Source organism: Lampetra fluviatilis, chromosome 21 (genome assembly GCF_964198595.1).
Source record: "Lampetra fluviatilis chromosome 21, kcLamFluv1.1, whole genome shotgun sequence".
Taxonomy (NCBI): Eukaryota; Metazoa; Chordata; class Hyperoartia; order Petromyzontiformes; family Petromyzontidae; genus Lampetra; species Lampetra fluviatilis.
The window spans coordinates 7,874,370-7,902,076 of NC_136295.1; the positions used below are offsets into that span (position 1 = coordinate 7,874,370).

Sequence of the window (27,707 nt, forward strand, 5' to 3'; positions counted from 1 at the left end):
GTTGTGGCTGCGTGCGGTGTGCGACAGAAGTTCAACATGCGCACGTGCGTACACGCAGCGCCAACCAGCGTCGCAACAAAGTGGCACCTGTTTTATCAACCCCGAATAAAATGATTGGCCAAGCCACGCCACCACCGACGGTGGGGGGGGGGGGGGTGAATAGTCGAACCCTACGACATCGTGTTGTCATCGATGGCGGGGTCTGTTGAAAATGCACGTTGTGCGTGGGCGGGCGGGCGGGGGGCACCGCTGGTTGACTGAGCGAGAGGCGGCGATTTGGAGGAATCTCGATTCCCTTCTGCACGCGGAGCTCGGTCTCTGGCGCCACTGCGTGGCAACAGCAGGAAATGTCACGGTGCCACGTTACCCCCCCCCCCCCCAAATATCTCCCCCTGCCCCCACACCCCCCCTGCCCCCCTCCCGCCCCCCTGCCCCCCGCGTTGGACGGCCACGCGCGCTACCGATGCGATGAACGTGGAATTCAGCGGCACCCACGCGTCACTGACCGATTCATTCTACCATCCTCTCAATCGTTCCACCGTTCATCCGTGAATCGATTGTTTCTTCTGTGTTGTTAGTCCCTTCGTTAGTTCACGTGCGTGTTAATCCATTCGCTCACTCGCTCACTCTTTTATGCGTCAGTCCCTTCACTCGCCCACTCATTCACGTGATAATTCCTTCACTTTTTCATTCACTCGTTCATGTGTCAATCCCTTCACTCGCCCACTCATTCACGTGTTAATCCCTTCACTCTTTCACTCGCTCGTTCATGTGTTCATCTTTTCACTCGCCCACTCATTCAGTTGCGTGTTAATCCCTTCACTCCTTCACTCACCCGTCCATCCGTTCACGTGCCAATCCCTCTGCTGGCCCTCCCGCTCATCCCCTCCGCGCGTGCGCGCGCGTGTGCCCGCAGCCGGAGGTGAAGGACTCGATCAGCCTGTTCATGGCGTTCGCGCACGCCAGCGTGAACGCGGTGGGCGAGCGCTACCGCCGCAACGAGAAGCGCCACAACTACACGACGCCCAAGTCTTTCCTGGAGCAGATCAAGCTCTACCAGGGCCTGCTGGGCAGCAAGCGCCGCGAGCTGGCACTGCGCATGGAGCGCCTCGACAGCGGCCTGCACAAGCTGCAGAGCACCGCCGCGCAGGTGTGGCGCGCGTGCGCACGTGCGTGCGTGTTCGCATATTGGCACGGTCGTCCGGCGCCCAGGCCGCGTGTAAACACGAGCCAGGGTGCTCGCGAACGATTCAGCCCGGGTGTCGTCGACGACGACGTACCGCTTTTCTGCCACGCGCCCGGAGCCGAGCCGTGCCGTGCCGAGCCGAGCCGTGCCCTGCTGGACCGGCCCAGCGCGTAGCCCGGGGGCTCGGTGCAGTTGCACCGCCTGCACACCACCCGATAGCCACGCCACTGCTCGCCACTCTCTGCGCACATCGCCACCGTTCCCCACTCACATCGTCGTCGTCACCGTCATCATGACGTCTTCCTCCACTCTGCACGGCGCCTAGATCCTGACACGGCTGTCACCTGGGACGCGACGACCCGCGCCGGGTTGTCGTTTTTCCACTGCGGATGTCCGAGCCAAATGAGCAGCTGACAGTCACACTCTTGCTAACGCGACTGTTTCCCACTCTTTCGAGTTCTCACGAAACGTAAAACCTTATTGTTGTTGTTGTTGTTAAAACTTCAAACCTAAACAGTTTTTTTTATTTTACCAGGTGAGGCCCCACTGAGCTATGCGGCTCCTTTTCAGAAGTGACCTGGCCACAAATGATCGCCCAACGAAGTGGCTGATCGCATTGAAATGCATAGCAGCCAAATGTTCCTCGCAACCACGGGGAGAACATCCAAAACATGCACCTCCCGTTAGCACGGTTTGGCAACGTACGGTGCGAAAGAAGTTCAACATACATACAACTCCAAATATATATATAGGTGTCGGGGGTCGGTCAGGATCGAACCCATGACCGCCTGTAAACCAGGCGAGGCAGTTAACATCTCGCCACCGTGGGGCAGTAGGCGCGAGCCATCGTGCTGCCCGACGTTTTTATCTAGCTACTCGCGTTCGCTCGCTCGCTGCGCTGCGCCCCGGCTGCCCAACCTCCTGCCCCCTCCTCCCCAACCCGCGTGGCGGCGGCGGTAGCGCAGGTGGACGAGCTGAAGGAGCGTCTGGCCTCCCAGGAGGTGGAGCTGCTGCAACGCAACGATGACGCGGAGGCGCTGATCGCCAAGATCGGCCTGCAGACCGCGAGGGTCGGCCAGGAGAAGGCGGTGGCCGATGCCGAGGAGCAGAAGGTGTGACCCCTTCGACCCGCGAGAGTGCGAATTGACGAACGGGCGAGCGAATGAATGAGCGAACGGACGAGCAAGTGAGTCCTTCGTGCACGTAGGAATGGAGGGAGCAAATGAGAGAATGAACGAATTTAAAGAAAGAAAAAATGAACGAGATGTATGATGAATGAGTGAATGGTGTTGTTAAGGATTGAGTAAATTTTAAATGGTCAAATCAAGAAAATTTAATAAATGATAGTGTGAATGAATTTTGACATTAATTGAATAATAATGTAAATGAGTGAGTGAGCGAATGACTACATTTGTAAAAGTATGAATGATTTAAATAATTAACGATTGTGACTATAATTGAATGAGATCATGAATGAGTGTCTGATTAGAGTATGAACGAAACTGAACGAATTGGCTTATGAATCACAAAAATTAACGAATGAGTGCATAATAAATGGGAGTCTTAACAAATGAGCCAATGAATGAAAGTCAGAACGAATTAATTAATCACTGAGAAAGTCTGGTTTGTTGTATGTATGTTGAACCTCTTTCGCACCATACGTAGCCAACCGTGCTAATCGGAGGTGATGGGGGAAGGGACTACAAATGAAACACAAAAAGCAGTTCTAAAGAAAATGAGTATTCAATCAAGATGATTTGAAAGTGGATAGCTAAAGCGGCTTCCTAACATCGGAAGAGCGTTACAGACGGCCGCAGAAGCGCATCTGAAAGCGTGTGACGCGGTGACCACCGTCTTTGTTGAATGGTTAGCCAAAAGCCGCTGCCGCGAAGATGTTCGCGTGATGATGGTTTATGCTCCTCGACGAGATCGGCGAGGTCCTGTTGGTTCATTTATGGAAAGCGCTTTGTGTGTAATGAGTGCGACCTTGCGATGTATTCGTTGTGGTAGTAGTAGTTGTTGATGATGTTGTTGTCTTCTTGGTTCTTTCGGTAAAGTCACGTAGAAGGGAAGTAATAAAATAATAAAAATAAAACATAATAAAATAATTCTCACGACGTTTCGGCCACAATGCAAGCAGCCGTTCACCTGAGGACGGCTGCTCGCGTTGTGGCCGAAACGTCGTGAGAATTATTTTATTATGTTTTATTTTTATTATTTCATTACTTCCCTTCTACGTGACTTTACCGAAAGAACCAAGAAGATGAATCCCTGCAGTCACGAAAGCTTTAAATCGAGATGTTGTTGTCGTTGTCACCGTGGTCAGGTGGCGGGCATCCAGGAGCAGGTGGCCGCGCAGCAGCGAGAGTGCGAGGAGGACCTCGTGAAGGCCGAGCCGGCTCTCGTGGCCGCCACGTCCGCCCTCAACACCCTCAACCGGGTACGGGCAACGACGCCAACAGCGGCGCCAGCGCCATGCTTACACGAGCAGCCCCCGGCCTGATCGCTAGCCTGCTACGGAGCCACTCGTCCGCGTACGGGACCGCTGGCACCACCAGCGCCCAGCCACCAGGGTCGTCCTTTACACGAGCGACTCGTAAGCCAGACAACCGGCCCAGCGCTCGAGTTGAGCGCACGGCTTTGAGCCGGCTTGCTCAAGCCAGAGCCGAGCCCGAGCTGAGCCGTGACTGGGAACACGGCAGCTAATTCGGCTGTGACGGTCCCACCTGATGACGGAGACTTGTGTTGCCTCCGAAACGTCGTGATTTTTGTTTTATTTTATTTTATTTTCATTAATTTTGATGTTTTACCTACGTGACTTTACCGAAAAAACCTAAGAATATGGGAACACGGCCTTTAGAGTCCGGAACTGCCTTCTCTCCCCTGCCCCCCCCCCCCAACCCCTCTCCGTTCCGGCTCAGAGGACAACCCCCTCGTGTCTATGGCTACTCGCCCACCAGTGGCGTGGTACGGGTGGCATGGGCCCTGGGGCAATAAATGAACTGCAGGCTCCCTGACCTGTCCTAACACCCCCCGGCGCCTGGGCCCTTCCGGCCGCTTGAAGACCCGGTGCAGTTGCACCGCCTGCACACCACTCGATAGCTACGCAACTGCTCACCACTCTCTTCACTCATCACCTCCGTTCCCCTCTCACATCTCATCGTGACGTCCTCCTGCACTCCACACGGCGCTTAGATCCTGACACGGCTGTACCCGAGCGGTTGTGTTGGAGCAAACCGCCGATCCTGAACGCTGACCCCTGACCCGACCCCCCCCCCCCTCCCCACACCGACTCGTCGCAGCTGAACCTGACGGAGCTGAAGACGTTCCCGAACCCGCCGGTGGCCGTGACCAACGTGACGGCGGCCGTGATGGCGCTGCTCGCTCCGGGCGGGCGGGTTCCGCGAGACCGATCGTGGAAATCGGCGAAGGTCTTCATGGGCCGGGTGAGAAGAAAACCATCGTCGTTATCGTCATCGACAGCAGCGGTCATGAGACATCCATCCACTGTGGGATGAAGGCCTCTCTGCGCTGCTGCGCGTGCGTTTCCGGCAGCAAGGGACACATGGAACAATCCTGGCCGCCCCCCCCCCCCCCAATCTACCATGCCGCGCTGACTAGTGTGGTGAAATATGGTCAACCCCCCTGCCCCCCGCCCTCCCCCTTCCTTCCCCAACCTAAACCGCCCCGCCATGGCCAACGCATTAATTAAAATATAACTTTCATTGCATCGTCAACCCAACTGCTGGACGCAGGCTTTGCCGTTGCCACGTCAGTTATTGGGGGGGGGGGGTTGTTTGACCGTACTTCACCACGCTGGTCAGCGCGGCATGGTGATTTGGATTGGTCCAGCGTGTCGCGCAGCGGGGCCCCGGTGATGCAACGCCCGGCTCGGCGATGCCGCCCGCGGAATTGCCGCGGCGACACGTGCACTGCGCCCCTCGCACGCACACACGGCGCTTTGTGAATCCGCCGCCCGGATGGGGTGAGGGCCTCCCGCGCTCCACGTGGGGGCGGGGGGGGGTCCACGGGAGGTCGTCGGCGCCGTACTTCACCACACTGGATCTAACACGCGCTTTTGCCCCCCCCCCCCCCCATTTACTGCCCCCTTCTCCTCCCTGCGGGCAAATCCTCCGCCGTCGTTCGTCTGTCCGCCGAAACCGGCCCCCTCCGTCTGCCCCCCCCCCCCCACCACCCCCGACCCAGGTGGATGACTTCCTGCAGTCGTTGGTCAACTACAACAAGGAGCACATCCCGGAGGCGTGCCTGCGGGTCGTGAAGGACGAGTACATCAGCAAGGCCGAGTTCAACCCTGAGCTCGTCCGCACCAAGTCGTTTGCCGCGGCGGGCCTCTGCGCCTGGGTCATCAACATCGTCAAGTATTACGAGGTCAGACGACTCGTCGCAGCTTCCAGGGGGAGGGGGCACGCTTCCCTCGGCGGGAAATTGCGGCGTCGCACCTTTAATAACTTTTTTATTTTTTAAACTCTTTCACGGCGGCGACGCGGCCGAGATGCGCACGTTTTAGCCGCGGGGGGCGGAGGGGGTCCACGGTTCGAGCCCAGCGGCCGCCCTGGTTAATATTGCCGGGCTGGACTGTAAACCGCACAGTCTGCTTTCCTGCGGCTGATGTAGATGGCAGAGCAACAGCTACAATTTCACATTCAGGCGGCCAAGCCAGATAATAACCACGCCAGGAGGAGCGAGCGGAGTGTGTCGCTGTGATGTCTCGTTGGTATTTGTGGATCGCGGGGCATTGCGTCATTATATGTTGCACGCTCTGTTCTGGATTTTGCATTTGTGCATCAGGTATCCGCATCTACTGCAATGGTTTGTGTGAATGCGGTTTAGGGTGGACCATACGTTTGCTGCGCGCAGATCACGGTGCCACGGTGGCGAGATGTTAACTACCTCACCCGGTATGCAGGAGGTCGTGGGTTCGATCCCAACCCTGACGCCTGTTGTACATTTGGAGTTCGCATATCTCTCTCTCCCTGAGGTCATGTGGAATTTTCTCCGGGTCCTTTTACTGTAGGTTGCAACGACGAGCCGGCGGAGTGATCGTACCTATGTTTATCTTCTTTCACACCGTACGTAGCCCGTCGCACCAATCAGAGGTGTGCGGGGGGGGGAAGGACAACAAACTAAACACGACTAAGAAACGAGTTTTCAATCTAGATGATTTAAAAACAGGTGTTAAGATGTTTGAACATCTTAGCAGAAAGGATAAAACCTATTCTTATACTTTAATGCTGGCAAGAAAGGTCCCATGTTGTACACACATTCTGTGAAATTTAGCATCTTGCTACGTATAATAACCTTTCGCAAATCGCCGGACTTGATTTGACTGGCATCTTGTGAGCAGCAGACCTCTGGCGTTGTTGAATATCCCGAGCTGGTGGTCTAGACAAGGCTGACTGTGTGTGCAAATGCAGCGGTCACGTGACACGCACGCAAGGCATGATGGACGGGAGTCGTGCCTCCCTTGCTGCTCTTAAGCAGGTCACCTTTCGCGTGTCGCTGAGTCAATGCTTCCAGTCGGCACACTGCGCACCCTCGTTGTGATGAGTTTTCTCATCATTTACACAGAGCATTGGGTGTAAAGCGCTCATCGTAGGCTACATGGGAAGGGAGGATAAAGTTTTTATTTTTTCTTCTGTGTGTGTGTGTGCATGTGTGCATCTGCGCGTGTGTTCTATGAGGAGCGGTAGTGTGGCGGTTAGCGCTACGCTGCGCTATGAACCGTTGACCCGAGTGCGATTCCCGCTCACGGCCAACACCGGTAACGATTATCCTCACCGGTCATGGGCTTCCCCTAGGTCGACTCGACCTCAAATAAGTTCCTGGTGCGATGTGTAAACATCGCCACTGAGGAGAAAAAGGTGAACGGGCGTGGTGCTGGCCACCCACCCCCTCGTGTGCTGTGCCGGCCTTCATAGGCGCTACTCGCTAATAGCACTTGCCCCAACAGTCTGTTGAAGCTATGCGGGGGATTGTTGTCTTTGTTTTCTCACATGGAGAGTTTGCGTCTCCGCCGACGCTCCCCGGGGGGAGGGCCCCCCCCCCCTCCCCATCCGCTAATTGTGGCTCGGTTCCACCGAAGTTGCTCGTGCACCCGCTCGCTCGCTCGACTCCGCGGGCGTTGATGAGCTTTCATTACGGCGGGTAACAGCGCTCGTTTGTCTGGCGTTATTAACGGGCGCGCGAGGTATTCATCATCGCCCACTTTTAATTAATACTCTCTCATTGGGCAATTTGTCAGCGCGGGGTCGGGGCGCGCCGCGCGCCAGCCGCTCGCGCAAACTCCTTCTTCGCGTCGCCCGTCGTCGTCGTCAAAGCTCGCGTTCGCTTATTCATTCATATTTAATCTCATTTTTTTCTTGTTTGGTGCCGCTTCTGCTGTTGTTGTTGTTCCCACGGCGACGTTGGCTCCGCCGACCCGTCCTCGAAAGACGCGCGTGAGTATCGCCTGCCCCGCCGCGGCAGGGCGGAGTGCCGTGTTTTTTCGTTTTTTGATGCCGTGGCTCTTGGGATTGCAGTGCCGCTGCGAGCGTTTTGCGCCCCTCCCACCCCCCCCGTGCGTCCGACGGAATCGACCGGCTAAAAAAAAAAAGTTGCCGCGTACGTTCGATTGCGAAGGTGGGTGGGGGGGGGGGGAGTAGGTGGGGTGGTCGCCGGCGCACAGGACTTACAATTCAGAGGTCGCCCGGTTCGATTCCGTCACCCGCCACGGCCGATTACCGCGGTTGGCTACGCACGGTTCGAAAGAAGTTCAGCGTACACACCTCTACACGCGCCGTTGAGGCAACGGCGCAAGTTTCTTAAATCACCCTCCCACCCTCCAACAGCCGTCGCCAGCCCCACCACCTCAACCGCCCAGCAGTGTAAGTGGGTCACGCCACAGTTAGTCAATCAGTAGGTCACGTGCGGTAAGGTGAATTGTGGGTACTCGCAACTATTCCCGGATGTCTGGCCATCGTGGAAGAGTAGGCCAAGTTCAACTCCAGAGCGGCTCTCGAGAGCTCTCTCTCTCTCTCGTGGCGCCCCCTTCCGCCAGCAGTGGCATGAGCAAGCAGTTGCAGGGCTGCGCTTTTACCTTTAAAGGCGCAGGCCTGCAACTGCGCGACCTCTGGTGTGATGACTTGATAAAACGTCGCCGTTATTTGCCGTGCTCTAAGATTGACGTGTGCGTTATTCTGTGACTCCCCGTGCGTTACGACTTGTGAGCTTTGTTTTTTCCTATTGCCCGTTTCTAGTGCATAGAAAAAGTATTGTTAGTGTACCCTTTTACACGTTTTGCGACACCTAACGGAGTGAATGGAAATCGGTCGTGGACAAAACAACATCGACAATTTATTTCTTCAATAATTTGTTTGTCTTATTATCCCAAGAGCAATGGAAAATAATTGTGTAAGAAAAAAAAATATCGAATACATCGGCCCTTTCTACTAAGCATTTGCCAATGTGCCGTGAGGAAGTAGAATAAGCTCGGGGCATTCATTAACTGTCGTTGTTACGATCCGTAATCGATGTTTGGGTTAGGCCGCCACGTAACGATTCAGACGCAATCCGTATCGTCAGGAACCCTCCACCATCCGACGGAGACAAACAAAATAAAACGCCGCGTGGTGTACGAGCGTTGAACACCGCGGCGGTTGTTATCATTTCGGCTCGCTCACTCGAGGAATCCGATGAGCTATGAAGCTCTTTTTTTCACAGATGTCCAGTAGGGGAGGGTCAGAACGTTATAGCAGCAGACGATACAAACAACATACACGATAGGAGTGCAAAGTCGAGGAAAAGTTAGCAAATCCCACTACCAAAAACAACAACACATTTTTATTTTACCAGGTGAAGCCCGCTGAGCTACCAGATTATTTTTCAGAAGCAACCTGGCCACAAATGATAGCGCAACAAAGTGACTAATCACGGGGAAATGTCTAGCAGCCAAACAGACCGAATAATCGAATAATAACACTTAATAAACCCCAGGTCGTAACAGCGTCTCGTTCTCTCCTTTTCCCTGCACGTATCTCTCTCTCTCTCTCTGATTCTCACTCGCCCTCTCTCTAAGTCGTCCGTCCCTCCCTTCGTCTCTTTCCCCACCGTCGTCCTCATCACCTCCCCCCCCCCCTCCGCGTCTGCCGTTGCCGGCCGCAGGTTTACTGCGACGTGGAGCCCAAGCGGCGGGCGCTCGCTCAGGCCAACACCGACCTCGCCTCGGCCACAGACAAACTGGAGGCCATCCGCAAGAAGCTGGCCGTGAGTATCACCTCTGACTTCTGACCTCTGACCTCTGTGACACCACTGACCTGGCAAGGTGACATGCAGTGACCGGGAAAAATTACAGTTTGTAGAAAAGAAAAAAAACGATCCTTACACTCGCGATGCTTGCACGGAGGTCGCACGCGCGCGCGCGCGAGAATCAACTTTTTAAATGCCCCGTCGCGTATGCTACGGTTCGGCAGCCCTGGCACTGCAGGCGCGCCACGATTCTCCTCAAGATAACCACGAGTGTCGTTACGGAGGGTCTAAATAACAAAGGGGGTGAGCAGACCGAGGGTCGCTTAGGCACGCCCGTCTCTCCGCGCATAAAATAATTTCTCATCAAAACAACGCCATGGGCAAAACGGCCTTCCGGGAGTGCCCGTTAAACCGCGATGTCCGTCTTGATTCTTCGACGAAACGGTGATCCTGTATCGTGGCCATCGCCTGGGTATCCTGGGTGGGACTCAAACAAAACCCCCACGAGAGTTCGTCGTCCAGATAGTAGCCGGCCGCGTGTTGTTGAGCTTGTTTTTGTTTTGTCACACGCATGGTGACGGTTCGCCTGCATCGATCGCCAGAGGTCGTGAGGGGCAGGGGGGGGGTGCATAAGGGGTCGCGAACACAAAGCTGTCAACCCCTCATCAGTGCCCTGCCTTATTACAGACCAATTCACGGCCTTATCGGTCACCCCGTGCCCCTTGTACATCTCAACGTTCATCCTACAAAGTCCCATCACCACAAGGGGAGAAACACAAACAAATAGACAATAATGTGTGTTGTTTTTTTGCCCGTATTGAAACGGCTGTACGCCGTATGGACCTGAAAACGCTATTTCCCTTGTACAAGAATACGGGGTAAACCGTGTGGGTTGACACGGTATGCAAATACCAGCAACCTATTTGTGAGCGAGCGTTCGAAACGGGGAAATTGTGGCGTTTGAGGGGGTAATGGATAGTGGTGGGGGGCTGAGAGAGGGGGGGGGGGGCAGCCTACGGGGTCGGGCAGCAGCTGGCAGATTTTGGCGCGATCGCCATAGCCCATTAGTCTCTGATTAAGTCGACACCATATGGGGGGTTGCTTTTAATCGTCTCCCTAATGATGCAGGCAAGCAACAACAGAAAAAAAAGACCCTGCATTGTGATTGATTTTAATTGTAAATCGCGTTTAACCGTATGATCGCCGGGCGGCCCTGTCTGACTGGAGGGGGGGGGGGCCTAATGAGACACCGGTAAGTTTAATTGCATTTTGTTAATTGACGCAGCGCTCATTATTACACCGCGCGCACGCACGACACACGCACAACAACACGCACAACAACACGCACAACAACACGCACAACAACACACACAACAACACACACAACAACACGCACAACAACACGCACAACAACACGCACAACAACACGCACAACAACACGCACAACAACACACACAACAACACGCACAACAACACACACAGCACAAGACGCATGACACACGTGCGCAAAAACCTGCCACCTTATTGTCCTTCTCAGTAACTTTGAGAAAAAATTCACGGCAGTCACCCGATGGGCAAAACATCCGGCGCGGGGGGGGGGCTGGGTGGGTGATTGAGTGGCCCGGTGACGCGACCTGCTGGCGTTGTGACCAGAGGACGAATGGGATGCACCTCGAGAGGGAGAAGGAGACTTTCCAAACTTTCTAAAACTAAAATGGGGAGGTACTAACCAGCGGGGTTGCCACTTCTGATGCACCCGGGGGACACATCATGTGAGGAGGAAGAAGAGGGAGGAGGAGGGGGAGGAGGAGTAGGGGAGGGGAGGAATAGGGGAGGGAGGGGAGGGATCTCGCAATACTGCAGGAACGAAGAACAATATTAATATACGTGCGTTATGCTGATTTATGCGTTGTTGCGGCTGTTATTATTATTATCTACCGGACATCTGTGAAAACTACCGGACATCTGCGGAAATAAATTATGTTCGCAGCTCATCCGAAATCTTCCCGCATTAATTAATATTCTGATTCTGATATTGTGGAGCAAACTGATACGAAAAAAAACAACCCGAGGTTGTTAATGCATCAAGAAGAGGAGGGAGGTTCCTGCGAAAACCAGGACAAGGTGGCAACCATTGGTTTAACCTAAACACATTCGTGTTGTTTGTGATGCTGCGTTGGCAGTGGTGGACAAGAACAAAGAACAAACACGATGACCTTACCCTGAACGGAATATATATATGTGTATAGTTGGTGATATAATGGTCCTTCTTAATAGCACAAGGTCTAACTGCTGTGTTACATGTGTTGTGGTGCAAGTGACGACGCTAACGCAGATCTTCGTAAGGGCTGATGCCAAGGTTTAGTAGGGGCTTACGCCTAGGAACTTATTAGGGGCTTACGCCTAACAGTGGACGGCTAATATATTTCTCCCCAGGGGAAGGGTACTGGGAATCCTAACACCCCCCGGCTATCTGAGCTCTTCCCACTGCACCGACCGAGGGTTCAACCAACATCGGCCGGCCGGGTAAAGCAGCCACCCTAGCCTCGTGTAGGATCACCCTACCCTGGCTTCCGACTCCCAACCTCTCTCGTTCCTGGCACCGACCGACGACCCCGGTCATGGCACGGGTCCCAGCTTAAATACCCCAGGGTGACATGACGTCATCAACTACTCCTCTACACATGCACGCAATACGTATGCGTGTGTGTGTACGGGGAGCGGTGGTGCAGCGGTTAGCGCACTGCACTACGACACCGGCGACCAGAGTTCGAATCCCGCTCACGGCGACCAACACCGGTGACGATTATCTGAACCGGTCCTGGACCTCCCCTTGGTCGACTCGGCCTCAAATGAGTCCCGGCGCGGCGTGTAAACATCGCCACCGGCGAGACAAAGGCGGCCGGGCGTGGTGCTGGCCACCCACCCCCTCGTGTGCCGTGCCGGCCTTCATAGGTGCTACTCGCTAACAGCACTCGCCCCTACAGTCTGTTAAGGCTACACGGTGGTGGGGGGATCTTTGTCTTTGTGTGCCGTGCGCGCGTCGCCACGGCCAGGAGCTGGACGCGAACCTGGCGAAGCTGACGGCCGCCTTTGAGACGGCGACGGGCGAGAAGCTGCGGTGCCAGGAGGAAGTGAGCCGCACCAACCACACCATCCACCTCGCCAACCGCCTGGTGACCGGCCTGCAGGTGCGGCTCGAACACACCACACACACACCGCACCATACCACACCTCACCCACACCGCACCAACCACACCATCCACCTCGCCAACCGCCTGGTGACCGGCCTGCAGGTGGGATTATACGTGGCAGCATTGCCCCCCCACTGTAAAACAAAAAAACTTGCCGTTTGTGAGTTCCTTTCGCTCCTGCCGTGCGCAATGTTATTACTGATTGCGAGCTAGATTTCCTTTGCGCATCGTCCTGGTTGTTCAAGATTGTATTATTACTGTTGTTGATGAGTCATGTTTATGAATTGCCCCTGCTGTTGTTCTGCGCACCCCCTGCAAAGCCCTCCCTTCCCGTGTGACGTGCTCACGCCCGTCCGGTCAGCCGTTCTACGCGGCCTGTGACAGGAGCTCCTTGGCTCGGTGGGCTTCCCCGAAATAAACCGACCGACCCACCGACTCACTGACTGACGGGTTGGTATGCAGTCGGAGAAGGTGCGCTGGGCTCAGTCGGTGGCCGAGTTCCGGGCGCAGGAGCAGACTCTGTGCGGCGACGTGCTGCTCACGGCCGCCTTTGTCTCCTACCTGGGCTACTTCACCAAGCGCTACCGCCAGGAGCTGCTCGACGGCATGTGGGGGCCCTTCCTCCGTGCCCAGAAGGTGCCCTGACCGACTCTTTGTCAACGTCAATGTTGTCATGAATGACATTGATGACGACATCAATGTCGTCATGAATGTCGTCATCAATGTCGTCATGAATGTCATCGATGTCGTCATGGATGTCGTCATGACTGTCGTCATCAATGTCGTCATGAATGTCGTCATCAATGTCGTCATAAATGTCGTCATCAATGTCATCAATGTCGTCATCAATGTCGTCATCAATGTCGCCATGAGTGTCGCCATGAGTGTCGTCATCAATGTCGTCATGAATGTCGTCATGAATGTCGTCAGCATCGTCGGCGTCAATCCCATCGCTGGTTGGGCGACGCGATGTTGGAATGCGTTGTGCCCCGGCGGTCAACTCGGCTCCCACTGACGCTCGCACGAGTGCACACACACACACCGGGGCCCCCAATGGCCTACGTTTAAACGCCACACACAGGTACTCATTTAAGGCTGAGTCGACCTAGGGGAGGCTCAGGCCCGGCGGTTCAATAATTATTCATCACCGATGTTGGCCGTGAGCCGGAATCGAACCCAGGTCACCGGTTTGGTCGCGCAGCACGCTAACCGATGCGCCAACCACTTCTCACGCGCACTCACGCACGCGCACGCAACAGCAAGGAGGGCACTCGGTGGCGGTGGGTGACCTCGCCGCGGCGCTTGTGCCAGGAGGGGGGTTGCTCGCGTGGAGTGGGGAAAGTTCGCTTGCTGACGGGAGGTCACGGGACAGAATCGGGAGTTGTGGATTTTGACCCTTTCGCGAGTTGCGGGTTGGGGGGGTTCCCCATTCACCGCTGAATCTCGCTCACGTGCAAGCGGTATCGGTGTTCGTTTAATTCAGAGAGGCGTATTGCAGTAGTGGCGCCGTTGTTTTAAAAGGCGTTGTCGGTCACTGCAGAGAACCGTAGCGACACGACCGCCGCGTTCCACGACAGCTGCCGCCAAAACTGTTTGCCACGCGCCGGCGTCCCCCGCGTGGCCTTCTTCTTCCGATTCCGTCACGACGACGTACGCGAGAAACCGACGCCGTACGCGTGCATCATCGTAACGCGGGGAGGGTTAACCGCCCGAGATATGCCCATCCGCGCCGGCCCGCCCGTTGCGCCCGCAGGTACCCATCCCGATGAGCGAGGGGCTGGACCCCGTGAGCGTGCTGACGGACGGCGCGACGGTCGCGAGCTGGCAGAACGAGGGGCTGCCGCGCGACCGCATGTCCACGGAGAACGCCGCGCTGCTCGCCGCGTGCCAGCGCTGGCCGCTGCTCGTCGACCCCCAGCTGCAGGCGGCGCGGTGGGTCCGCGGCCACTTCGGTGCACGCCTACGCGTCGTGCGGCTTGGGCAGAAGGGGTGAGACGACGCACCTCCCTCCACCCCACCCCACCACACACCCACCGCACCCCCGACCGCCCACGTAGCTCTCTCCTCGTCTCTTCCTCCTCATCGTTGTCTCGTGGGGATGTTTGTTGTCCTTCCCCCCCCCCCGCCCCGCAACTCCGATTAGCGGGGTTGGCTACGTACGGTGCAAAAGAAGTTCAACACACATACTGTACGTTGCAAGGACGAGCCGGCGGAGCGATCGTACCTATGTTGAACTTCTTTCACACCGTACGTAGCCAACCGTACGTAGCCAACCGTACGTAGCCAACCGTACGCAGCCAACCGCGCTCATCGAAGGCGCGGGGGAAGCACAACAAACTAAACTCAAAAAGCAGTTCTAATGAGATTAGTTTTCGATCGAGATGATGATTTTAAAGTGCATAGCTCGAGTAGCTTCCTAAATATCGGAAGGGAGAGCATTCCAGACGGCCGCAGAAGCGCACCTGAAAGCGCGCGATGCGGCGACCGTCTCTGTTCGACGGGGAGCCAAAACCTGCTGCTGCCAGGATGGCGGGAGTTTGCGCGACGGTTCATGCCCCTTGACGACGTTAGCAAGGTATCGGGGTTCACTTATGGCAAGCTCTCTCCGTGGGTAATGAGTGCTGCCTCGTGACGTCCTCGTTCGGCAACCAGAAGCCAGTGCAGCTCGGCAAGCACAGGACAGAGACCCCCCGTGCTTGCCATGAACTCCCTACGCTCGGGAACTTGGTTGAACAACGGTGGACGGCCGGAACCTGGGTTCCAACTAGGCGAGGAGGGGGGGGTCTCAGCAGTGCCAGCGCTCTGAAACTCTGATCCCGCGCGACCTCCGACACCCCGCGAATTTCCGCTCTCGCACGAACACTCACGGTGGGGCGAAGGTACCTGGACGTGATCGAGCGCGCGATGGCAGCCGGAGAGACGGTGCTCATCGAGAACCTGGAGGAGACGGTGGACCCCGTGCTTGACCCGCTGCTCGGCAGGAACAGCATCAAGAAGGGAAAGTGAGTGGTGTTGGGGGAAGCAAGACAAACTAAACTATTCCAATACTCGTTGGTTTTTCGGTAAAGTCACTTAGGTAAAAAAAGGAAAATAAATTCAATGACGACGTTTCGGAGGCAACACAAGCTTACGTCTTCAGGTGGAACCGTCACAGCAAAATTGCTGTATCAGTAATTACTAAAATTACTGTATCAGTAATTACTGTATCATTCATTTTGCTGTATCCAGTGGTTCCACCTGAAGACGGAAGCTTGTGTTGCCTCCGAAACTTCGTGATTTCATTTATTTTCATTTTTTTTATCTAAGTGACTTTACCCAAAAAAACAAAGAGTATGGACCCTTGCAGTCACAAAAACTTCAAATCTATAATGAAACTACTCAATCTTGATTTGAAGCTTTCGTGACTACAAGAATCCATACTCGTTGGTTCTTTAGGTAAAGTCACGTAGGTAGTAAATTATACCTACGTGACTTTACCGAAAGAACCAAAGAGTATGAACTACTGAAGTCAACAATTGTTTTTTTATTCTACCAGGTTAGGTCCACTGAGCTATGTAGCTCTTTTTCAGAAGCGACCTGGCTACTACAAATGATAGCTCGCCGAAGAGCTTGGAAATAAATAGCTGCCAACTACTTTAAACGTGCGATGTTGATTCTAAATGTGGAGAGAGAAAACCGGAGGACCCGGAGAAAAATCCACGCGACCACGGGGAGAGTGAACATGCAAACTCCAAATATACAGAGGATAGGGTCGGGATCGAACCCACGACCTCCTGTTTACTAGGCGAGGTAGTTAACATCTCACGAGATTACCCCGCCCCCCCATGTAGCCTTAGTAGATTGTTGGGGTAAGCGACGTTAGCGAGAAGCACCTACGAAGGCCGGCACGGCAAACGGAGGAGGCGGGCGGCCAGCACCACTCCCAGCCGCCTTTGTCTCCCCAGTGGCGATGTTTACGACACACACCGCGCCAGGCAATCATTTGAGGCCGAGTGGACCTAGGGGAGCCAGCGTCCCAGTGGAAAAGGGTTTACAACGCATTTACAATTCACGCGATCTCACCCCGACACAAAATGCGATTATGATTCATATTGGTCGCGTAAGCCGACGGCAGGGGTGGCCAACCTATAACAGACCAAGCGCAAAACATTCCCCTGCGAGTTCTACAAAGAGCCAAGAGTGTGTATATATATAAGCGCGTTCATATACATGTCAGCAGTCCTCAGAACAGCACGGAAGACATTTCATTATTCGTTGCTACTGCCGTGGCAGTTACGCTTCTACGGCATGCCCCGTCGATAGATCCACCGCACGAGGTGGATTACTAAAGAGCCGCTAGGGGAGACGCCGTTTGGGCCACCGGCTGCCCCCTACGCGGAGAACCCCCCCACTCATACCCCCCTCCCCTGCGGCAACGCTCTTGTCGACCCCCTGCCCCAGGTTCATCAAGATCGGCGACAAGGAGTGTGAGTACCACCCGGACTTCCGGCTGGTGCTGCACACCAAGCTGGCCAACCCGCACTACCGTCCCGAGCTGCAGGCTCAGACGACGCTCGTCAACTTCACGGTGACGCGCGACGGCCTCGAGGAGCAGCTGCTGGGCCGCGTCGTCAGCCGCGAGCGGCCCGACCTCGAAGGGGAGAAGGTGAGGCCGCCCCTCCCCCATGCCCCCGCCCCCCTTCCCCCTCCCGTTGTCGTTTGTCATTTTTGGGCGAAACGTTAACTACCTCGCCTGGTACACAGGAGGTCATGGGTTCGATCCAGACCCTGACGCCCGTTGTTGTATATTTGGAGTTTGCGTGTCTCTCTCTCATCATCATCACGGCGGCTAGGAGATGTTAACTACCTCGCCTGGTACACAGGAGGTCGTGGGTTCTATCCTGATCCTGACGTCTGCTGCTGTATATTTGGAGTTTGCGTGTCTCTCTCTCATCATCATCACAGTGGCTAGGAGATGTTAACTACCTCGCCTGGTACACAGGAGGTCGTGGGTTCGATCCTGACACTGATGCCTGCTGCTGTATATTTGGAGTTTGCGTCTCTATCTCTTCCCGTGGTCACGTGGATTTTTCTCCGGATCCTCCAGTTTTTCCCTCCGTGTTTAAAATCAACGTGCGTTTCGAGTATTTGGCCGTTGTAAATTTCCTACGCGATAAGCCACTTCGTTGAGCTTTCATTTGTGGCCAGGTCGCTTCTGAAAAAAATAGCCATATAGCTCCGTGGGCCTTACCTGGTAACATAAAAATCTTTTTCGAGTTTAACTCCAAATGTACAGGCGTCAGGGTCGGGAGCGAACCCACGACCCGAGGAATTGGAAGGTAATTGTAGGCTTTTATTTTGTTACTTGAACCTGGCAGACCGAGTTTAATTCCCGTCCGTGGCTAACGTCCGTGGCAGGTGACATCCAAAAGGGTCCTTGGACCTCCCCTTTAAGTCAAAGCAGCCGAAAATGAGTACCGTGTGTGGTGTGTAAACATCGTCACTGCGCTCCCAGAACTTGCCCCAACAGTCTGTTTAAGACTATGCGGATGATCTTTGAACGTTGTTGCGTGCCCATGTGCGTTTGTGCGCTTGTGCCCGTGTGATCACGTGTGCGCCTGTGCGTGTGTGCTTGTGCCCGTGTGCGTGTGCTTATGTGCGTGTGTGCTTGTGCGCGCGTGGCGGCGGGCGGCTTCAGTCGGAGCTGACGACTCAGCAGAACAGCTTCAAGATCGAGCTGAAGCAGCTGGAGGACGAGCTGCTGACGCGCCTCTCGGCAGCGCACGGAAGCTTCCTGGGCGACACGCAGCTCGTGGAGAAGCTCGAGGAGACCAAGCGCACGGCCGCCGACATCGAGGCCAAGGCGAGCGCGGAGCGAGCGGGGAGGGAGCGAGGGGTCGGGGGGGGGGGCAGGGAGGAAATTGGGGAACGGGGAGGGTGCGAGCGGGGAGCAGGGAGTGGGGAGGGAGCGAGTGGGGAGCAGGGCGGGTGCGAGCGGCGAGCAGGGAGTGGGGAGGGAGCGAGTGGGGAGTGGGGAGGGAGTGAGTGGGGAGGGAGCAGGGAGGGACTGAGTGGGGAGTGGGGAGGGAGCAGGGAGGGAGTGAGTGGGGAGTGGGGAGGGAGCGAGTGGGGAGTGGGGAGGGAGTGAGTGGGGAGGGAGCAGGGAGGGACTGAGTGGGGAGTGGGGAGGGAGCAGGGAGGGAGTGAGTGGGGAGGGAGCAGGGAGGGACTGAGTGGGGAGTGGGGAGGGAGCAGGGAGGGAGTGAGTGGGGAGGGAGCAGGGAGGGACTGAGTGGGGAGTGGGGAGGGACCGAGTGGGTCGTGAGTGAATTGAGCGTGGAGATGAGCTGACCCGGTGCAAGCACCACGCTTCTACTGGAGGGAGCCAGCGCTCACCCGGCAACTCGGCCTGGCCGAACAAGACAGACACACAGACAGGCAAATAGAGAAAGGCAGGCTGACTGAAAAACAGACATGTGAAGTAACAGACGCAGACAGACGGGCAAACAGTCAGACAGACAAAACAAAGTAACCCCAAAACCACAGGAATTAAGTGTAAACCCACAGTGGAATAAGGATTTTATATTTTTGTGTATATATTTTGCTACCCCATCACTGCCCTGGCAAGGGGAAAATAGGCGATCATGGGCCTGAGATCATGGGGCCTCATTTCTATAAATCGAGCCACGGGGACAGACGACTAGGGCGTGTTTGGGTGTTCCCTAACCATTCCTGGGCCAATCCTGGACCATTCCTCGGCTATTCCTGGGCCAATCTCGAGCCATTCGTGATCAATTCCTGGACCATTCCTGGGCTGGTGAAATGGCCTTTACAAGAAGTAATGTCTAGAGAACCCTCCTCCTAGAGGGGTGGTATTTTGACCTTCTCTTCCACATTGTCCAGACATCTTGGAAGAGTTGTGAGCACCCACACTTTACCCCACCACACCCACGTGACCTGCGGTGGCGTAGCGAGGTCGGCGCGCGGGTCCCCGGCGACCGGGAATGAAATGAGGCTGCCCCTCCCTGCCCAATTTCGCACGCCCGCTCCTATCCGTAATGCCGTCGCACCGCCCGCACGCTCGATAGCCACGCTCGCGCGGCCTAATGAGCGGCGCTTGCCGTATCGGTGTCGACGATGACGACGATGGCAGGTGCTGGAGGCCAAGGTGAACGAGCTGAGGATCAACGAGGCACGGGAGCTGTACCGGGCGGTGGCCGTGCGCTCCTCCCTGCTCTTCTTCATCATCAACGACCTCAACTCCATCAACCCCATCTACCAGTTCTCCCTCAAGGTGCGGAGGGAGGGGGAGGGAGGGAGGAGGGCGGAGGTGGCACTGGTGCTGGTAGTGACCAGTGTGGGTTTATTCTTTGGTTCTTTCGGTAAAGTCACGTATAAAGATAAAATAATAAATTAAATAATAGCATACTACGACGTTTCGATTGCAACACAAGCAATCATCATCAGCTTTAAAAGAAATAGCAACACAAATCTAACCAGTAAACTATAGACAGACATATAAGCAGACAGACATCATAAAGATACACAGAGAGAGAACACATATCGGCACAAAGAGAGTGTGGGTTTCTGTGTCTGTGTGGGTTTCTGTGTCCGTGTGCGTGTGTGTGTGGGGCGTCTGTTAAGGCTATACGGGGGATCTTTGTCTTGTGTGTGGAGCGTGGTGGCGTAGTGGTTAACGCACTGCGCTATGAACCCGGCGACTCGAGTTTGAATTCCCGTTGATGGCTATCATCATCAACTCTGTTGATTTTTTTTGTTTTATAAAAAGATGTGCCACCTGTACTCTCTGCGCCAACAGTGCCCACACACAAAGGAAAAGATCCCCTGTATAGCCTTTAACAGACTTTTGGAGCAAGTGCTGTTAGGGAGCACTAATGAAGGCCGGTATGGTCCACGAGGGGGTGGGTGGCCAACACCACGCCCGGCTGCCGAGTGACAATGTTTACACATTGCAGCCGGTACTCATTTGAGGCTGAGTCGACCTAGGGGAGGCCCAGGATCGGTTCAGATATTCGTCACAGGTATTGCTGGCCGTGAGCAGGAATCGAACCCGGGTTGTCCGGTTCGTAAGCGCAGCGCGCTAACCGTTACACCACCACTCCCCACAAACACACGCACGCACGCACGCAGGCCTTCACGGCGGTGTTCCACAAGGCGATGGACCGGGCGGTGGCCTCGGACGACGTGCACGAGCGGGTGCTGCACCTCACGGACTGCATCACGCACTCCGTCTTCGTCTACACCAGCCGCGGGCTGTTTGAGCGCGACAAGCTGACGTTCGCCGCACAGACCGCCTTCCAGGTGCCCGTCCCGTCCCATGCTGTCCTGTCCCCGTTCCATCCTGTTCCTGTCCCGTCACGTTCCCATCCCGTTCCGTCCCATTCCCAACCCCGTCCCGTGGCGATCTCCGTGCCCGTCGCTAGCGCGCGTTGCCACCTGCGCAATGCACCACTGCGACAAGGTTCAACGCAATGCCACCCGGGGCTGGGTACAGATCGGTTCCTGCCACCCGGGAATAGATGTGCCGGACTTCCGGCCGTCGGCGTCTCCGACCTCCGAGTATCCGACCGACCCCGTTGGGCAGCGCCACCGGTGACGAAGTTTTCGGCGGCATCCGACGGAGACGTTTTTCGACCGCCCTCGCTAATCCACGCCCCCCGCCGCAGATCCTGCTCGTGAACAAGGAGATTGAGGCGGGCGAGCTGGACTTCCTGCTGCGCTTCAACATCGAGCAGAGCTACTCGAGCCCCGTGGAGTTCCTCTCGGAGCAAGCATGGAGCGCCATCAAGGTGCGGCGCCGCGGAGAGGCCCGCTCGTGGGGCGACGGGCAGCGGACGGGTGGACAGAGAGACGGACGGACAGGTGGACAGAGAGACGGACAAAGAGATGAACAAATAAATAGATGGATGGATACAGACATGGATTGATGATCAAATGAACAGAAAGATGGTCAGCCTAAAAGATGAAAAAGCGACATGGACAGACCGACAGATCAACAGATAGATGGATATATATATATATGCATGTTGAACTTCTTTCGCACCGTACGTAGCAAACCGTGGTAGTCGGAGGTGCGGGCAGACAGATGAACACATGCAGATGCAGCCGTTCCCACTGATAGACAGAGAGATAGACAGACTCACGGAAAGAGTGGACATTTGGATTGAAAGTTGGACAGAGAGATGACCTCCCAGTTGGGACTGGCTGGGAAGACGGATAAACAGGCAGGTGCACTTACTCCCACTTGTGAACATAAAAAGAGAACGGATGGATGGGACTGACAGAAGGACTGATAACCCTCCACCCCTCCCAAACAAACAATAACCCCCCGTGACCCGAGCGAGTGAGACCCTAGCCCCGTCCATCAGCTGACCGACCAAAGCGCCGCACGTGCAGACGTGCGGCGAGTGTCTCGCGTGCCGTTGACGCAGCCGCCGCCGCCGCTGATGCCGTGCGCTCGCTCCCCGCAGGCCATGTCGCTCACGGACGACTTCCGCGGCCTCGACCGTGACATCGAGGGCTCGGCCAAGCGCTGGAAGAAGTTTGTGGAGTCGGAGGCTCCCGAGAAGGAGCGGCTGCCCCAGGACTGGAAGAACAAAACGCCGCTGCAGAAGCTGATCATGATCCGCGCGTTACGGCCCGACCGCATGACCTACGCCATCCGGTGAGACGCTACCACCACCGCCGCCGCCACCGCCGCCGCCAACACCGCCGCGGCGGGGGGTTCGATCCCGACCCCGTGACGCCTGTGGGTTTGGAGTTTGCGCGGATTTTTTTTCTTCCGGGTCCTTCGATAATTTGGGCCGCTTTTGTTGAGCTGTCGTATGTGGGCTGGGTCGCTTCTGAAAATAAGTTAATGGCTGCGTGGGCTTTACCTCGTAGGATAAAAAACTTGTTTCGTTTTATTTGTCAATTTTTTTTGAGGTGATTTGTTTACCTTTCTTATACTTTGCACTTCTGTCATGTTTTTGTATATCTGTGAAAAGAGCTTTATAGCTCATCGGATTCCTCCAGTTGTAAATAAATATTCTGATTCCGACCATGGTGGCAGCAGTGTCCTGCTCCACTGTCGCTTGAGTCAATTGGCAACCGGCGTTCACTCCGATTGCACTGGTCAACACACTTTTTTTGGCATAAGGTATTCCAACGGTTTTAAGGTAATTTTGGGGTGCTGATTCCAAATCGGTCTATCACATCAGGTTTTTGAGATATCAAATATTGCATTTTCAATAGAAACTGCAGAAGAAAAATATTAAATAAATGTGGATATCTACATAAAATTATATTATAAACACACTATCCTAAAAATACAGCACCATATTTTAACACTAAAGCAGTCACTGACTCGCAACAACTTGCAATCATAAGTGACAGAGTTAATTTTGGGTAAAATCAATGAAAATGGGGTATGCCGATAGCATACAAATGAGATGTGATAGAGCAAATCTGAGATCAGATTTGGAATCAGCACCCTGAAATTAGTCTAAAACAGCTGCAAAAGTCCAGGCCAGAAAAAAATGTTTTTTTTTGTTGACCAGTGTTGTCTTTCATCTGCACGGTTGTTGTTGTTATTGTTGTTGTTGTTGTGCCGACTTCTGTTCGCTTTGCTGCTGCCCTTTACCGGGGGCTGGAGGGGGGGGTCTACCCTGGGGGGGCTTCTCCTCGAGGGCTCTCGTGTCCCATTCTGACGACTTGTCGGCCCTCCTCCGTCTTCGTGTTTTTTTCCTTCCCGGCAAAAAACCAAAGGAACTTCGTGGAGGAGAAGCTCGGAGCGAAGTACGTGGAGGCGCGCGCCGCGGACTTCGCCGCGTCGTACGAGGAGAGCGGCCCGGGCACGCCGCTCCTCTTCGTCCTCTCGCCCGGCGTCGACCCCCTCAAGGACGTCGAGAGCCTCGGTGCGGGAGAGCGGTGACCCCCCCCCCGACCCGACCCCGACCCTCCTCGACTAGGGACGTTGGAGTGATTAGCGTGAAGGCTGTCCATCCAGCGACGACGACGATGACGTTGATGATGGCGGCGACGGCGGCGGTGGTGGCGGTGTTTCATCGTGAGCCCTTTGCTCTGTCCACTGCTGGATCGATGGATTTCCCCTACTCATTTAGAATCAACATCACGTGTTTAGAGTATTTGGCTATAAATGAACCTTATGGCGGGACCCCGGGGTCCTGCTATAAGGTTCAAATGTCCACTTGATGATAATAAGCAACTTCGTCAAGCTCTGAAAAAGAGCTCCACAGCTCATTGGGGCCTTACCTGGTAAGTAAAAAAAAATGTAATTGTTTCAAAAGTTAAAAAAGTTTTTTCGAGTTTTTTTGACTCCCGAGCCAGATTCAGATGTCTCGTGAGGACAGCATAGCACGATTTGGTTCCGGTTCGGCACGGCAAACAGCCAGCAGGGGAAAAAAAAAATGACCCGTGCCATTAGGGATGGGTGGGGGGAGGAGGGGGTGAGGGCCACGTGCTGCCCTGCGCCGTCTCGGCGGCCCGGAATCGTGCCGGTCGGGAAAACAAAACAAAATCGGTCGTCAGGCCTTCGTCTTTCCTCGCTCGCAGGCAAGAAGCTGGGCTTCACCATCGACTCGGGCAAACTGCACAACATCTCGCTGGGCCAGGGACAGGAGGCGGTGGCCGAGGAGGCCCTGGAGCGGGCGGCTCGCGAAGGCCACTGGGTCATCCTGCAGGTCGGTCCCCCCCCCACCCCCCATCCCCCCTTTTCTCTCCCCCCCTTCCCCCCCAGGAGCGACGCGCCCCCCCGGTTGCTGCAGCAACGTTGGGCAACCAACGGCGGCCGGGAGCGCGTGCCGGGTAGCTTTGGGGCGGCAGAGCCCGGGAGAGTAGAGGACGGGGTGGGACAGATGAGTAAGAGACGGGAGAAGCAAGTAGCGGTGAGGCAAGACCACGGAGGTGTTCGTCGACTGGAGTTGAGAAGCATGAACGGACAGCGACGGTAGGCAGGCAGGCAACCGGTGTAGGCCTTGCACAGGTAGGGGAGGCTTGGCGACAGCGGAGTGCCCACCCACGTGTTGATCGTTGCAGAACGTGCACCTGGTGTCGCGGTGGCTGGGCACGCTGGAGAAGCTGCTGGAGCGTCTGGGCGACGAGGACGGGGGCAGCAGCCCCGAGCTGCGGGTGTTCATCAGCGCCGAGCCGGCGGCCTCGCCCTCGGAGCACGTCATCCCGCAGGGCATCCTGGAGAGCTCCGTCAAGATCACCAACGAGCCGCCCTCAGGCATGATGGCCAACCTCCACGCAGCGCTGCTCAACTTCGACCAGGTGGCTTCGTCCGTCCTCCGTCTGTCCGTTCGTCCGTCATCCGCCCGTCCGTCCGCGCCCCGCCCTGGCGCCGCGAGGCGGGGCGGAGTGTAACGCTGCGGCCCCCCCGGGTCTCTCCGCCACGCAGGACACGCTGGAGACGTGCACGCGCGAGCACGAGTTCAAGAGCCTCCTCTTCTCGCTCTGCTACTTCCACGCATGCGTCGCCGAGCGCCGCAAATTCGGGCCCCAGGGCTGGAACCGCAGCTACCCGTTCAACACGGGCGACCTCACCATCTCGTGCAACGTGCTCTACAACTACCTGGAGGCCAACGCCAAGGCACCGGCACCACACCGCATCACACGGACCACGGCCACCGCACGCACCCACCGCGAGCACGATGCATGTCGACCGGCGCCGCGCCAATCCCGTGCGGGCCCGGCACGCGGAAGTCGGGTGCCTCCTACTCACGGCGTCCCGTTCGTCACCCATATTTCTTTATCTTTTTTTGCAACAGCTACGGCCCAATGAGCTACGTTGCTCCTTTTCAGAAGCGCCTTTGCCACAAATGATAGCCCAACGAAGTGGCTTGTCATCGCGTGGACATGTACAGCAGCAGCACAATGCTCAGCGGGGTGGGGGTTCAGGGAGACTGTCGTCAACGTGCCGCTCCTGCTGCGCGCGCGCAGGTGCCGTGGGAGGACCTGCGCTACCTCTTCGGCGAGATCATGTACGGGGGCCACATCACGGACGACTGGGACCGGCGCCTCTGCCGTGCCTACCTGCAGGAGCTGGTGCACCCCGAACAGGTGTGTACATGTGTGTACGTGTGTGTGTGCGTGTGTGTGTATAGTGGGGAGCGGTGGTGTAGCGGTTAGTGCGCTGCGCTACGACCCTGGTGAACCAGGTTCGATTTCCACTCACGGTCAATACCAGTGATAATTATCTGAACCGGTTGTGGGCCTCTCCTAGGTCGACTCAGCCTCAAATTAGTACCTGGTGCGCTGTGTATAAACATCGTCACTAGGGGTACAAAGGCGGCCGGGCGTGGTGCTGGCCATCCACCACCTCGTGTGGCATTCTGGCCTTCATAGGTGCTCACTAACAGCACTTGCCCCTATAGTCTGTTAAGGCTATACGGGGGATCTTTGTCTTTTGTCTTTGTGTGTGTGTGTGTACGCCTGTTGAGCTTCTTTTGCGCCGTACATCGCCAACCGCGGTAATCGGTGGTGCGCCCACCGCCGACGGCCACCGTCGCCAGGACTTTGACGGGGCCGGCGGGCGAGCATCCCGCGCTCATTCACGCACACTGTGAATCATTATTCCAACTTGGAGCGGGGCGCCACCACGCAGTGGTCTCGGGGAGCGGGCCAATGCTAGAGAGAGAGAGAGAGGACGACTCGGAGGCGCCATGAGGAGGAACCGATGGGACACGCTTCGTGTTGACATTTTGAGCTGAAAATTTGGCGCAACCCCAATGTTATCCTCACGAATCCAGGGTCCTCTCGATCTGCTTGGGGTCCCTGAGCTTCTGCTCGGTTCTTGGCTCGCTTGCGCCGAACGCTGATTCGGCCGCCTGCCCCCCCCTCCCCCGCTCCCCTCCCCCCGCCCCCCACTCCGTCATCTCCTCCGCAAGCTGGATGGCGAGTTTTCCCTGGCGCCCGGCTTCCTGGCGCCGCCGAACCTGGACTACCCGGGCTACCACCGCTACGTGGACGAGTGCCTGCCCCCCGAGAGCCCCGCGCTCTATGGGCTGCACCCCAACGCCGAGATCGAGTTCCTCACCCTCACCTCCTCGGCACTCTTCCGCACGCTGCTCGAGCTGCAGCCGCGCGACAACGCCGGCGGGGAGGGGGCGGCCGGCACGGCCGAGGAGAAGGTCAGGCCCGGGGGTCGTGAGGGGTTGTGTGTGTGTGGGGGTCGTGGGCGGTTGTGTGTGGGGGTCGTGGGGTTATGAGGGTCACGTGGTCATTGGAGTCGTGGGTGTATTGTGGGTCGTGGTGATTGTGGGGTCGTGGGTGTCGTGGGGTCATGTTGCGGAGGAGGAGGAACCCACCAACGACCCTATAGCGCTTTAAATGAGCGAGAGCAGCTGGGTTTATTTCATCTCCCAGCTGAATAAAGGACAAGAACGAGTAAACAAAGGAGACGGAATAGGAGAGAACACGGCACGGCTGATCTTTAATTTTAATTGCGCTGGAAACGTCGCGCAGTTACGGGAAGAGGTGTCGTCCAGACTGACCTGGGTGAGTGAGTGAGTGAGTGGGTGAATGCGTGGGCGCGTGACTGAATGGGCGGTCGAGTGAGTGCATGAGTGAGTGAGTGAGCGACTGATGTGAGTGAGTGAGTGGGTGAATGCGTGAGCGCATGACTGAATGGGTGGGCGAGTGAGTGCATGAGTGAGTGAGTGAACGACTGATGTGAGTGAGTGAGTGCGAGTGAGCCAGTGTGTCAGCGAGCGCGTGGGCGAGCGAGTTTGTCCCTTCCTCTCGCTGGACCACCGGGAGCTTCTCCGCGCCTCGCAGGTGAAGGGCGTCCTCGACGACATTGTGGAGAGGCTGCCCGAGGAGTTCCACATGGCGGAGGTGATGGGCAAGACGGCGGAGCGCTCGCCCTTCGTGCTCGTCTGCTTCCAGGAGTGCGAGCGCATGAACCTGCTCCTCGGGGAGGTGCGCCGCTCGCTGCACGAGCTCGACCTGGGTCTCAAGGTGACAACGGGCGACGCGGGACCGTTCCTCTTCTGCTTCTTCTTCAGCTTCTTCATATTCTTCTTCATATTCTTCTGGTTCCCAACAATAGCTCGAGGCAGCGACGGACAATCAACAAAAAT

At 56.2% G+C, this 27,707-nt stretch overlaps 1 protein-coding gene across 1 annotated transcript in view; it reads left to right on the plus strand.

The window, feature by feature from the left end:
* DNAH11 (dynein axonemal heavy chain 11) overlaps nt 1–27,707 on the plus strand; it is a 152,520-nt gene that overhangs the window by 102,865 nt on the left and 21,948 nt on the right. The window contains exons 56-78 of the mRNA XM_078865799.1: nt 917–1,150; nt 2,152–2,298; nt 3,513–3,626; nt 4,489–4,632; nt 5,393–5,575; nt 9,347–9,448; nt 12,487–12,621; nt 13,087–13,260; nt 14,378–14,613; nt 15,504–15,626; nt 17,065–17,269; nt 18,302–18,466; nt 19,757–19,897; nt 20,755–20,925; nt 21,291–21,413; nt 22,095–22,288; nt 23,371–23,519; nt 24,178–24,305; nt 24,661–24,897; nt 25,025–25,216; nt 25,567–25,686; nt 26,514–26,756; nt 27,403–27,585. Coding sequence (XP_078721925.1) covers nt 917–1,150; nt 2,152–2,298; nt 3,513–3,626; nt 4,489–4,632; nt 5,393–5,575; nt 9,347–9,448; nt 12,487–12,621; nt 13,087–13,260; nt 14,378–14,613; nt 15,504–15,626; nt 17,065–17,269; nt 18,302–18,466; nt 19,757–19,897; nt 20,755–20,925; nt 21,291–21,413; nt 22,095–22,288; nt 23,371–23,519; nt 24,178–24,305; nt 24,661–24,897; nt 25,025–25,216; nt 25,567–25,686; nt 26,514–26,756; nt 27,403–27,585 — 3,843 coding nt within the window. The remainder of the gene's footprint in view (nt 1–916; nt 1,151–2,151; nt 2,299–3,512; nt 3,627–4,488; nt 4,633–5,392; nt 5,576–9,346; nt 9,449–12,486; nt 12,622–13,086; nt 13,261–14,377; nt 14,614–15,503; nt 15,627–17,064; nt 17,270–18,301; nt 18,467–19,756; nt 19,898–20,754; nt 20,926–21,290; nt 21,414–22,094; nt 22,289–23,370; nt 23,520–24,177; nt 24,306–24,660; nt 24,898–25,024; nt 25,217–25,566; nt 25,687–26,513; nt 26,757–27,402; nt 27,586–27,707) is intronic.